Here is a 12,869-nt window from a genome sequence, read left to right as displayed (position 1 = left end):
TAAGAGTGTTTTTCTTTAAAGGTTGTCACACACGTGCGAGTAGGAGGGAGCTGTATGGACCAAGTGAAGGTAATTGTACGCCAGGCCAGGGGGTGGTGGGGTGCACTAAACCCTCTTCTGTTGTCTCTACAGACCAAAAACTGGGAAACGTGCCTGATTCAACCATAAAGACATCACTTCTGGTTCGGGTGCCCAGAGAAATGTCACTTCCGGTTCCGGCACCCAGAAGAATGCACTTCCGGTCATGGCCTTTAAAGCTGCCATGTTTGGAATGTTGATTCAGTTCAGTTTTGGACTCCATTCTATGCACATCAGTGCTACTTAACAGAACCCTTTAGCAGCCTGGGAAATTATACGGGTGGCTGCCCCAAACCTTTTCCTGTATTGAGGCTGATTATTTCACAAGGTTCAATCCATCCTAATCAATTTCTAACCTATTTATTGCGGTTTGGGGTCTATGAAAGGTACTATATAAACATAACAACATTTATTTATGTTGATTTATGTAGCGTATTATTATACAAAAAGTGTAGTGCTTTACAGAAAGTGAAAAAAAAAACAGGTTCAGGTCCCAGGACCCCATGCAGGTTAGGTTTATTAGCAATACTAAATTGGTCCCTGATGAATGGAGATATATTTATATTTGACTCAGCCGGGGGTATTCATACCCTAGGTTTTGTTCCAGCAGTAGACCAACCATTTGGAGGTTCTTCCTATAGCTTCCATGATGCACCTCTTTGGCATGCTGATGCCTTTACAAAGCAAGCAAACAGCAAAGCTCCTGCAACCCACTTTCATTAGCAGGCAACAGGCTTGCCATTCTTTCCCCGGAACTACTCCAGAAGGTCTTGATACTTTGCATACTTCCTTTCATACACCTCCTCCATGTGATCCACCCAGGGTATGGTGAGTTCAGTCATGTCCACTTGTTTTGTGACTTCTGACAGAACAACTATATCTTGACACTGTGATGTTACAGTAATGTGTGCCGGGAGCGTGTTGCTAGTCATGGTCTTCTGTTAGTTACCAGTCTCGCACAGTGTGAAGTAGACCTGCTTGCGATGTGGGCTATGGTTGAGGCAGTGATCCAGCTTGTTGTCCCAGATAGCCATGGATATGCTGTCCACCACAATCTTCAACACCTGGTAATGTCACCAGCAATAGCAACTTTCTCCCACAGCCTTTAGGCAGCTGATTAGGTATTACACGAAGAAAGTAAAAATGTTAGATTTGAGGTCTGAAAACTGAAAGTGCACCTTATGGGAAGGATTTAGGTGTCAATGCTATCAACTTCCAGACAGTGTTCAGAAGCCATTAAGAAGGCAAACAGAATGTCAGGTTATATAGTGCCTTGATGTGTGGATTACAAGTCACAGGAGGTTCTGCTCAAGCTTTATAACACACTGGTGAGGCCTCATCTGGAGTACTGGGTGCAGTTTTGGTCTCCAGGCTACAAAAAGGACATAACAGCACTAGAAAAGGTCTAGAGAAGAGCGACTAGGCTGATTCCAGAGCTACAGGGGATGAGTTATGAGGAACGATTAAAAGAGATGAGCCTTTACAGTTTAAGCAAATGGAGATTAAGGGGTGACATGATTGAAGTGTCCATTGGATCAAGACTGTTACTTTAAAATGAGTTCATCAAGAGGCAGACTTGGAAACTTGCTAAGAGTAAGTTTCCCACAAACATTCAGAAGTTTTTCTTTACACTGTAAACCATAGGCACTTGGAATAAGCTACCAAGTAGTGTGGTAGACAGTAGGACTTTGAAGACTTTCAAAACTTGACTTGATGTTACTTATTAAGAATTAAGGTGATAGGACTGGCGTGTTTTGTTGGGCTGAATGGCCTGTTCTTCTCTAAAAATATATACATATAAAAGGCAAAGTCCTCACTGACTCATCACTAATTCTCCCACTTTCCATATAGGTGGGAAGCTGAAACTTTGCATGCTCATTCCTTGCAGTGTACTTACAAAAGTTAGGTATGTTTCATGTCCTATTGTAACATCCAAGTGGGGGAAACTGGTGTACCCCCTAAACTGTATATATAGATTGGGGAAACTAGTCCTCACTATTTCTGCGACTTCCATTATACGTAGGAAGCTCAAATTTCCAATGCTCATCCTTTACACTGTACTTACAAACATTATGTTTCATTTTGTTTCATGCCCTGTAACAAAGTTTCGAAAATAACATCTTTTTTTTGGTGGTTTTCACCATTATGCCGTAAGGAACTTTTGAAACTGACCTCTCCTTTTGGCGGTTTCATTCCTTATTTCCGTTAACAGAGAATTTATTTCATGGCAGAGATGCACAAGGGCCGCCCCCGGTCCCCCTTCCTTTTTCCACTCACCTACCACATGGTTGGCTCCCTGGGTGTGAGGGCTGAACGCATGCTAAGGAGAAGTGCTCAGATCATCTGCTGGCTTGATGCAGCTGCTGCCGGCAAGCTGTGTTCTGCTTGTTGTTGTTTAAAGATCTGGGTGCACCTGAAGTGTGTCTGCCAAAAGCATTCCAACAACTGCTAGCTTAGATGTCAGTGAACTTGTTTTAATTTGCTTGTAAGTAGGGCGTGACGTGCAAAAGTCACCGTCTCATGGGTTTTGCTTCCTAAGGTTGTAATGTCTAGTCTTGCATGTCATCAAAGTGTCTCTCCGAGATGATCTGGTCTCGATCGCTTCACTCAACTCCCCAGGAGGCGCGCTACGCTCTTGCCACTTCGCGTCTCTCCCGCTCACGTTGTGAAGGGGAGAGCTGAACAACACACTAAGCAGAAGTGGATGGATCAGCTACTGGCTTTGTGCTGCTTCTGCCAAGATGCCTGTTCTACGCGTCGATCATTTAAAAGCCTGTACAGCAGCTGTCCTTCTGTCTCACTGCCTTGTCTTGCATGACGTTAAAATGTCTCTCGCGGGATGTCAAATTGTCTTCTGAGAAGATTAAGCCTCGTCTCCCTGGTCTCCCTGCCAAGATTTTTTTTATTATAGATAGATGTTACTCATATCCTTAGCCCGACATCCACATATCATATGTGTTTACAAAGTGTGTTTTAATAAGTTTACATGTGCTTAAAGCGTGTGGGAGGGGTATTTTAAGGCTTAAATCAGTGGTTCTCAATCTGTGGGGCGGGCCCCCCCCCCCCCCCTAGGCCTAGGGGGGCGCAAAGTAACAAAAAGGGGGGGTGCGAAGATGTGAAAAAAAGAAAACAAGAATGAAAAATATGAAAAATACATCTATTGAAACCAAAACAAATGAACTTAAACTACATTCTGATACTAGAAAAATAAATATAGAGTTAGATAAATGTCGATAAAAGTTAAGTAGGTATAATAAAATATGCATCTATGATATATCATTACAGTGATCCCTCGCTATATCGCGCTTCGCCTTTCGCGGCTTCACTCTATAGCGGATTTTATATGTAAGCATATTTAAATATATATCGCAGATTTTTTGCTGGTTCGTGGATTTCTGCAGACAATGGGTCTTTTAATTTCTGGTACATGCTTCCTCAGTTGGTTTGCCCAGTTGATTTCATACAAGGGACGCTATTGGCAGATGGCTGAGAAGCTACCCAACTTACTTTTCTCTCTCTCTCTTGCGCTGACTTTCTCTGATCCTGACGTAGGGGGATTGAGCAGGGGGGCTGTTCGCACACCTAGACGATACGGACGCTCGTCTAAAAATGCTGAAAGATTATCTTCACGTTGCTACCTTCTGTGTGCAGCTGCTTCGTGAAGCGATATGCTGCACGGTGCTTCGCATACTTAAAAGCTCAAAGGGCACGTGTTGATTTTTGACTGTTTGTTTTTCTCTGTCTCTCTCTCTCTCTCTCTCTCTCTGCTCCTGACGGAGGGGGTGTGAGCTGCCGCCTTCAACTGCTTTGTACCGGCGGTGCTTCGCATACTTAAAAGCTAAACAGCCCTATTGATTTGTTTGCTTTCCTCTCTGTTTCTGACAGTCTGTGCTCCTGACGCGCACTCCTTTGAAGAGGAAGATATGTTTGCATTCTTTTAATTGTGAGACAGAACTGTCATCTCTGTCTTGTCATGGAGCACAGTTTAAACTTTTGAAAAAGAGACAAATGTTTGTTTGCAGTGTTTGAATAACGTTCCTGTCTCTCTACAATCTCCTGTGTTTTTGCGCAAATCTGTGACCCAAGCATGACAATATAAAAATAACCATATAAACATATGGTTTCTACTTCGCGGATTTTCTTATTTCGCGGGTGGCTCTGGAACGCAACCCCCGCGATGGAGGAGGGATTACTGTAATTAAAAAAGAACAAATTGGTATTAGTGGGCTCCTTTCAAAAAAACGTTAGGGGGGCACGATTAAAACTGTTATGAAAACTCGGGTCACAAATTCTTAAAGGTTGAGAAATGCTGGCTTAAACTATAAAAAAAAAGTTTATTTATATGGTCTTTCTATATCACGGATTTTCACCTATCGCTGATGGGTCTGGAACGTAATGTCTACCATAGGCGGGGGATCACTGTATACATTAACGACATCCCGCGCTCATGTGCCTCCTCACTCGCTTCCTTACTTTCCTCAGCTGCTTGTTGTGCTCACTGCTCCCTTCTTCTTTAGTCCACTGCTTCAAGCCTGTTATTGTTGGCCTTCCTTCATGTCTTCATCCTGGTGACTCCTGCCTTTTCATTTAGTTTCTTCACACTCTTAATCCTCCAGGCATGCCTCCGCATACTATACTTTTGAAGGTCGGTGCACCAATTATGTTACTACGAAACTTACAACCACCAGCCTTCAGATCAAATCTCTGCACAACAACCTCATTGAGGCAACTGTCTTCACTGGAAGTGGCTCAGGGGAGACTGGATTAATTCCTCTCATCCCTCTCATACCCTCTGACCTCCCATTCCAATTCAAACGCCTCCAATTTCCAGCAAGGGTCTGCTTCACTATGACTATAAATAAATCACAGGGCCAGACTCTAAAAAGGTCGGCATTGACTTGACACAAGATTGCTTCTCACAAGGCCAACTGTAAATTGCATGCTCAAGAGTGAGCTCAGCAGACAGCTTGGTCATCTTACAGCCTGAGGGCAGAACTGCAAACGCAGTTTACATCCTAAAAATGTGCATTTCTCATACACAACATTTACAATCATCAAATTCACTCTCAATACTAAAATAAGCCTACGACAATTACATTGACAATCATGTTACGTTATTTTTAAAATGTTTCCTTTTCTTTTTCATAACTCCTTTAACACACTACTTCTCCGCTGCAAAGTGCGGGTATTTTGCTAGTTTCTAATGTTTCTTAAAGTCCAGTACCAGTGCCGGAGACAGGGTTGGTGACTTGTAGAATGTAACGTAGATGCACTGCTTGGCATCAATGGAGTTGCAAAGTGGAGAGCAATCCAAACTATCACAGAGGCTGTGAAAAATGTGTCTGGATGGCTTTGCTTCAAGAGGGTATTAATCCATGGGCTACTGGTGCTGTGATGCCAGTCGAGGCCTGATCAGCCTTGGCTGGGTGTCCTGGACAAGGATGTCTGGTAATTAAAGACCCAAAACACCCAAATGAACCCATCCCAGATCCCACAGCATCCAGTTGATTGTACCAGCATATCACCCTGAATCTTGTAATACTGGGGTCTAGAGAAGCCGCCTAGCCCTGCTTTCCCAGTTGCCAATATTCCCAGCAGCCAATGGTCTCAACTGACACTCTGTAAAACTCCAGCCTGTTGTGGGCCTTCCGCTTCCTGCTGGCCTACTATTGAAACCTTATAATAAACTTACATCTCAAAGACCTCCAAGCCTCAAATGGGACTGAAAAACACACAAAACATGGAGTCGATTTTTTTTATTAGATGTTTATTCATTCAAGACAATTGCCACATTTCTAAGCTGTTATTTTTGTAATGGTAATAAAGGCCGAGAGAAAGTGAGTTTTATGAAAGTTCAGACACTTCCTTGGGCTGAAAAGGAAATGAGTTAAAAGTTCACTAGCTTAAAATATCACTTTCAGTCACCCTGCCATGTCAATGGAGATTATGGCGATGGCAGATTCCTGTCACTCCTCCATGCACCCGGTCTATCACACGTAGCCTTTTGGCTATAAACCCTTTATCCCATCTAGCTGCTGAAAAAAAGTAAATGTATTTCCTTAATAAAAAAATAGCAACATCCAGTGTACAAGGAAGGAGACCCCCACAAGCAACAGCCAGCTCCCAACAGATGACTCCTGTAATCTCTAAACACCCACCGTGCTTTGTTCTTCAGAGTATGAGGTCCACACCCATTATCCAACATGAGCCATTTTCAGAGCCCTTGTAATAAAACAGTTCTTCCATTCATTTGCCACCATTTTTCCTTTACTCCGGCAAGAAGTCCCGGAAGGAATTGAAGCTAAAACTCCGGCCCGTAGAGCCCAGTGCAGAATTGGAGTGGATTTTAGGAATCTTCTCCATGAGTTTAGAGACAGCTCTCCTCCTGAAGGACGTGGGCGAGGAGTTCAGCTGTTTCATCATTTCGTAGTACAGAGCATGGAAGACGGCAACTGTCTCCTCACAGCTGTCCCTGGTAGAGATCTCATAGAAAGGTTGCTTCAGAGTTTTGGAGAGGTTTTCACCATCCTCCGTAGAGACCATCCGATCAAACTGGAGGTCCCTTTTGTTGGCCACAATGACCATGGGTGGTGGGTCAGAGTTACCCTTTTTGGAGCCGGAGTGGATGTGGTTCACCAGGAAGCACAAACGCATGACCTCATCGAAGCTACAACGATCTGTCACTGAGTAGACAATGATGAATCCGTCGCCCCACTTGATCTTTTCCTCAATCAGTAGAGTGTCTTCTTCCTGCAAAAACAACGTTCGAAAACTTTAACATCACGTTTAAGGAAGATGGCAGCTACTACCGATCTAAGCGGTTTGTCAGATATTGTCTCTGAGGAAGAAACTCAAATAAATATCTGTCAGATTCATTAGGGAAGGAGCAATTTAGTAATATATGAATTTTATATTTCTTACATAATTATTTGGCATCTTTAGAACTACTGTATTCCTTATTATTAATTAATGAATTAATCCATCTACTTGTGGAACTGCATTTCATTAGAGAGTCAGGCAAACTTTGACAACCTAACCCTTGGGATTTGGGACAGAAAGAGTAGCAGTCAGGGAAAACTACAGACAGATATGGGGGAAACAGAAAAATTCTACAGAAACAATGCCAAGACATGGGAATTCAAACCATGGATCTGTGGGGCAGAAGCACTGACCAATCTGCTGCTGTGCCAGCCAAGCATGGTATACATCAATGCAGTAAGTTAGTTATCAAATTCACTCTTGAAGAAATCCAAGTAGCACTACCATTTATTTGTTAATGGGGTGCTACCATCTCAAAATGTATCGTAAAGGAACTCCTTTTAATTATTATGCAGTGTCCAAAACTACTAGAGAACACTTTGTCATCTCCGGGCACTAAGTTGTAGACCTTTGAGAACAATGGGGAGGTTAGTTTGTGTGGTTCTCACCAGTCTGTGCCTATAATGATACCTGGAGCCACTAGAGGGAGCTCTAAAGGCTCCTATACAACAACATAATTTACAGATAATTTAGCAGAAACAGAAAATCAAACCAAGCCAACTGATAAAACCAGTGGAGGAAAAGTCGGCTGATTAGGTGAGAAGCCAGCCACTCTGTGCAAAACTGATGTTTGATATGTCCCCTACCTTTTGAGTGTGGGACATAGTAAAGTATGTGCTGTTTAGGTTTTCCTGCCCATGGTATGGCTAACGTTACTTGCCAAATATAGTTAACTTAGGCTTGGTGAGGAGAATGTGCACTTTTGAGACCTGTGTTTGGAACCAGATCGCCATAATCCAGACCAACAATTGGATTGACAAGGTTTGCTTAGATCATTCGGTCATTTCTAATTTGGCGTCAGTCAGTGCAGGCCCCACTGCAGGCAAAACAAAGCCAAAGTGAGAAGCACCACTTCATCCACGTTGTGAACGAGTAACAGTGAAAAGGGTGGTCCAAGAATTCAACATTTTTAACAAAAGGGATTGATAACTTATGATTATTATGTTTCTGCCAGTGTTTCTCCCTGGTTTAGGAGTATTTTGTGTTTTGATTTTGATTTGATTTGATATACTTTATTAATCCCTGAATGGAAAGTATCTTTTCATAAGTGTTTCATGTGTTTATGTATTTTCTCTCAAGTTTGCTTTATATTTATTATTTGTGCCCTTTGTCTCTAAATGCTTCACCATTCCTCGTGTTTTATAGGTGGAACCCCAGGAGGCGGGGCCACCTTGATGTCTCTGCTATTGGCTCTTCCTTCTGTTTTTATGTTGAGGTCAGAGGCAGGGTCCCAGTATTGGATCAATGAGACTTACTTGGAGTTTATTGTATTATTTCCCCTTTTATTTTCTGTTTTTATTATTATTATTTTTTAATATTTGCTTCTGTTTTTAGTTTACTGTTTTTCGGATTTTATATTGGGACTTGTTCACCTTGGATTGCATTTTTAGGCAAATCCTTATTTGCCTTTACTTTGCTTTGGCTACTTTTTTGTGCTTTTTCATGTTTATTTAAATACATTTTTCATTTATAATAAATATTTGTGGAATATGTGTTATCGTGCCAGAGGCTGTATACTTTTATCTCTCTCAAAAGGCATTTTTGTGCATTAACACTAGAATCCCTGAATCCTGCGAAAATATTTGTAATACCTTAAATATTACTACCTTAAATTCCATCGCACCTCCTCATCACTGCCTTTCTTTTGCAAGTGTGTCAATCAGCACTGACAGCACCCGGCCTGCTCACCCATACCCACCAACGCAGCTGAAGAATTCTCACCGCTGAAATCTGTGTATGTGGGAGTTGTCTGGAATTGAACACAGTAAACAATATATTGTTATATGGAATACATACGTTTCACGTATGTTCCGTGTCTACAGTGATCTGTGTAAATGTAGAATGACTTGCTTTCTTCCACCTTTCACTGTGTATAATGGAACTGTGGGGGATGTTTTAATTGGTTGTTTTATTAACACTAGAATTACCAGAGTCAGAGAGACTTTGTTGGACAGTTATCTTATCCAGAGATCTTGACAATACATTGTTCTTTTCTCTCTTGCTAAACTAACCCTAGCCTGAATGAATCTATTAATTTTTTACATTCAAAATCTCTCATTTAAATTTTTACCAATGTTGTTTCTTGTCCTAGAGTGTGTATATAAACATAGGAAACTTCAGTTTCTGTATTACATCTTGCCTGAAGAAGGGGCCTGAGTTGCCTCGAAAGCTTGCATATTGTAATCTTTCTAGTTAGCCAATAAAAGGTGTCATTTTGCTTGGCTTTTCTCTACATTCATAATGGCTAACACGGTACAGCACCCTAGTACTACAGAGTCTACGAAAAAACTCGTAGATCCAGCCCACCTTAAAACCATTCGCACCTCTCCACCAGCGTCCTTGTCCTCTAAATGTGCCGATAAAAACAAGCTGCAAGCAGCCGGCTATTCCATCCCCCCACCGACTTAGAACGTGCACGAGCATCTCCCAGCTCATGCCTTGATTGATTATCTGGGAGTGAAGTGGAGTTTTAGAGTGGAAATAATAGATTGTTATTTGGAACACATGCATTTCATGTGTGTTCCATTTCTACAGTAATCTGTGTAAACACATTGTTAAAACAGAACCTTTTTCATATTTTACTAATAAATGTTAGAAAATGTAGGCATAAACTATAGAATGTGTGAAGCAGCATGAAGTCCAAAAATCAAATAAACACTTTTTCACAAAAAGTTCAGAAACAATACAGTGGCTTCCGTGGCATAGGGGTAAGATTTGCCATCTCAGAGCACAGCAGGCTTGCTGTCTCTCAGGGACCCGAGTTTGATTCCCCGTTGAGGAGAAAGTGTTCTTTTTTTTTTTTCTTTTTAACCTCAAACGGACATAAAATTTATAAATTGGTATGCACTGTCAGTTAATGAGATCGTTATATTTTCATGTGGGATGCTCCTTTTAAAATATTTTTTAACAATTGAGACTGCAATTAACATGAACAAGTGTCCTTATAACTGTTATTTTTAAGATCCATAACACACAGACAGACCGAGCACTGCGCAATAGAGAAACAGACAGGCAGAAAAGTCACTAGATATATAAATAAACAGGGAAGGCACATGTACTGAAAGAAAAAAAAGATCAACATGTGCGTTCATCCTGCTGCACTGAATAAGCTCACATGCTCTAACATTCCCACCTCCCCCCCCCCCAGATCTGACTCTAAGTAACAGCACAAACCAAGTACAGACGCAAACCAAGTGTATGTGTGTACTGTATAATATTAAAAAAAGAGCAGCTTACTACTGAAAACAGCAAATATAGGAGTGAGTGGGGATCGAACCGGGGACTCTTGATCACACTTGGTTTGCGTCTGTACTTGCGCTGTTTCTTAGAGTCAGATTGGGGGGAAGTGGGGGGGATGTTAGAGCGCTTGAGCTTATTCAGTGCTGCAGGATCAACGCACATGTTGATCTTTTTTTTCTTTCAGTAATGGCACCAGCATAAATCCACACCTGATCTGACGCTGTTTGTTTTCATATAATATTGCATTAGTGCGATGATGTTTTCACATATATTGTCTTTCTTTCAGGTGTGTAATAGAAACCACAGCATAGAGAGAAGCGTGTACATTGTAACAGGTACACACTTTGTAAATGTAGGAAAGACAATCCTTGCGTGTGTGTGAACAGTTAACATTTGAATCTGATGATTGCAAATAGTGCTGAACTTACTGCTCTGTACTATTCTATCCTCTGCATGTCCTGGAGTACAAAAGAAACAGCATACAGCAACATGTCGGGACTGGCAAGATTGGGGAAAAAAAAACATGCAGTCACTGATTACAAACCGCAAGATGTTATGCAAATGAATATGAATAATATGAATAATGTTGCATCCGTGCCACAATGTTTTCCGAAATGTACTATACAGGTCATAAAACGAATAATTCCAAATATCATATATACCTACGTCTGTGTTTTTTGTTTTTTTTTGACATCATACACCATAAGGTGCACACTAATTTAGCATGAGCACGAACACTCAATAAAACTGAATAAAAAAAAAAAATCAAGTGATGGTGATATACGAAGAAGGCAGATTCGCCAGCGTTTGTGTGTCAGCTTTAATCCCTCTATTTGAGAGAATGTCCAGTTCCATTGTCTCAAAACACCACTCACATCTCCAGTTATTCCGTTTCAAATGAAAAATAACAGTGTCAGATCCCTGGGGGTTAGGGGGTAGTATGTATTGTGATCGTGATTTAGAGAGAATAAAAGTTAAAAAAAACAGTAACTTTTACAAGTTCTATAAACGCACACCGTGTGTTACAGACGCAAACCAAATGTATGTGTGTACTGTATAATATTAACAAAAGGAGCAGCTCACTACTGAAAACGGCAAATATAGGAGTGAGTGGGGATCGAACCGTGGACTCTTGATTACAAGTCAGCAAATCTTACCGCTATGCCACTGAAGCTGTTGTCTCTTCCGTGAACCTTTTGTGAAAGTGTTTACTTGATCTTTGGACTTCAGGCTACATACATTATATAGTTTATGCCTACATTTTGTCATTTACTACTAAAATATGAAAAACGTTTGTTTTAAAAATGTGTTTACACAGATTACTGTAGAAACAGAACACACATGAAATGTGTGTGTTCCAAATAGTGATCTATTATTTCCACTCTTAAACTCTAGCACTTCACTCCCAGATAATCAATCAAGGCATGAGCTGGGAGAAGTTTGTGCACGGTCCGCGGCAGTGGAGGGATGGAATAGCCGGCTGCTTGCTGCTCGTCTTAATCGGCACATTTAGAAGACAAAAGAGAGGTTAGAACGGTTTTAAGGTGGGCCGGATCTAAGAGTTTTTTCGTAGACTCTGGTAATTCTAGTGTTAATCCGCTTCTGCATGATTGTATGTTTTTTTCATTTAATGGTTCTTTGTACAGCAGTTTGGCACAAATTCTGTTGTTTTAAATGTGCTTTTACAAATAAATAATCTAATCTAATCTAATCAAAATATTTGACCTTTGTCTCTTTTCGGAATCCTGGCTTAGTAAGTCAGTTCCTTTAGTTGATGATTCACTGGATGGTTTTAAATTCTTTCATAAATCAAAAGACATTGGTCAAAGAGGGACTTATGAATGTGTGATAAACTTAATATTGTTTCTAAAATGATATGTGATGTCACATCTATTGTGGTGCCCATAATTATATATTAAAACAGAATTTATCACAATTATGGAAATAATTAACAGACCATGGGCCATATTCATGGTTTATGTTTCAGTTTTAGATTTTTTCTGATGTAGCTATTAATGCCAAAAGAGACGCTACTCTGCTGGGCCCTTGAGCAAGGCCCTTAACCTTCAATTGCTCCAGGGGCACTGTACAATGGCTGACCCTGCGCTCTGACCCCAAGGGGTATGCGAAAAAAAACAAGTAATTTCCTTAATAAAGTATAATAAAGTAAAGTTAATAAAGTATAAAAAAAATTAAAAAATAAAAAAATAATGATCATGGAGTGTGGATGGAGAATTTTTAAATCCATATAAATGAATATGATACACTACCAGAGAAAAGTTTTAGTACACCTCAGTTTTTCCAGTTTATCTTCAAATTTAAACAGTTGAAATGAATGACCTAAAATGGTGAAAAGGTAAGCAAGAAACAGACAGAGGTGTACATTTAAAGTTTAGGTTAACAAAAACTGAAGAAAGGAAATGTCAGAATATTACAAGGGATCTTCTTCAGGGAACAAATAATAGATTACAACCTACAGATGTTCTGCAGCAGTTAAAGTAAATTAGCCTTAC

General features: G+C 40.6%; 1 protein-coding gene across 1 annotated transcript in view; it reads right to left on the bottom strand.

The window, feature by feature from the left end:
- Positions 1-5,828: 5,828 nt before the first annotated feature.
- Positions 5,829-12,869, bottom strand: part of LOC114645717 (ras-related and estrogen-regulated growth inhibitor-like) — a 49,070-nt gene continuing 42,029 nt past the window's right edge. Inside the window, exon 4 of the mRNA XM_028793534.2 lies at positions 5,829-6,828. Coding sequence (XP_028649367.1) covers positions 6,346-6,828 — 483 coding nt within the window. The 3' untranslated portion in view covers positions 5,829-6,345. The remainder of the gene's footprint in view (positions 6,829-12,869) is intronic.

The sequence above is a fragment of the Erpetoichthys calabaricus genome, chromosome 2, assembly GCF_900747795.2.
Source record: "Erpetoichthys calabaricus chromosome 2, fErpCal1.3, whole genome shotgun sequence".
Classification (NCBI taxonomy): Eukaryota; Metazoa; Chordata; class Cladistia; order Polypteriformes; family Polypteridae; genus Erpetoichthys; species Erpetoichthys calabaricus.
This window is presented reverse-complemented; position numbering and strand designations above follow the sequence as displayed.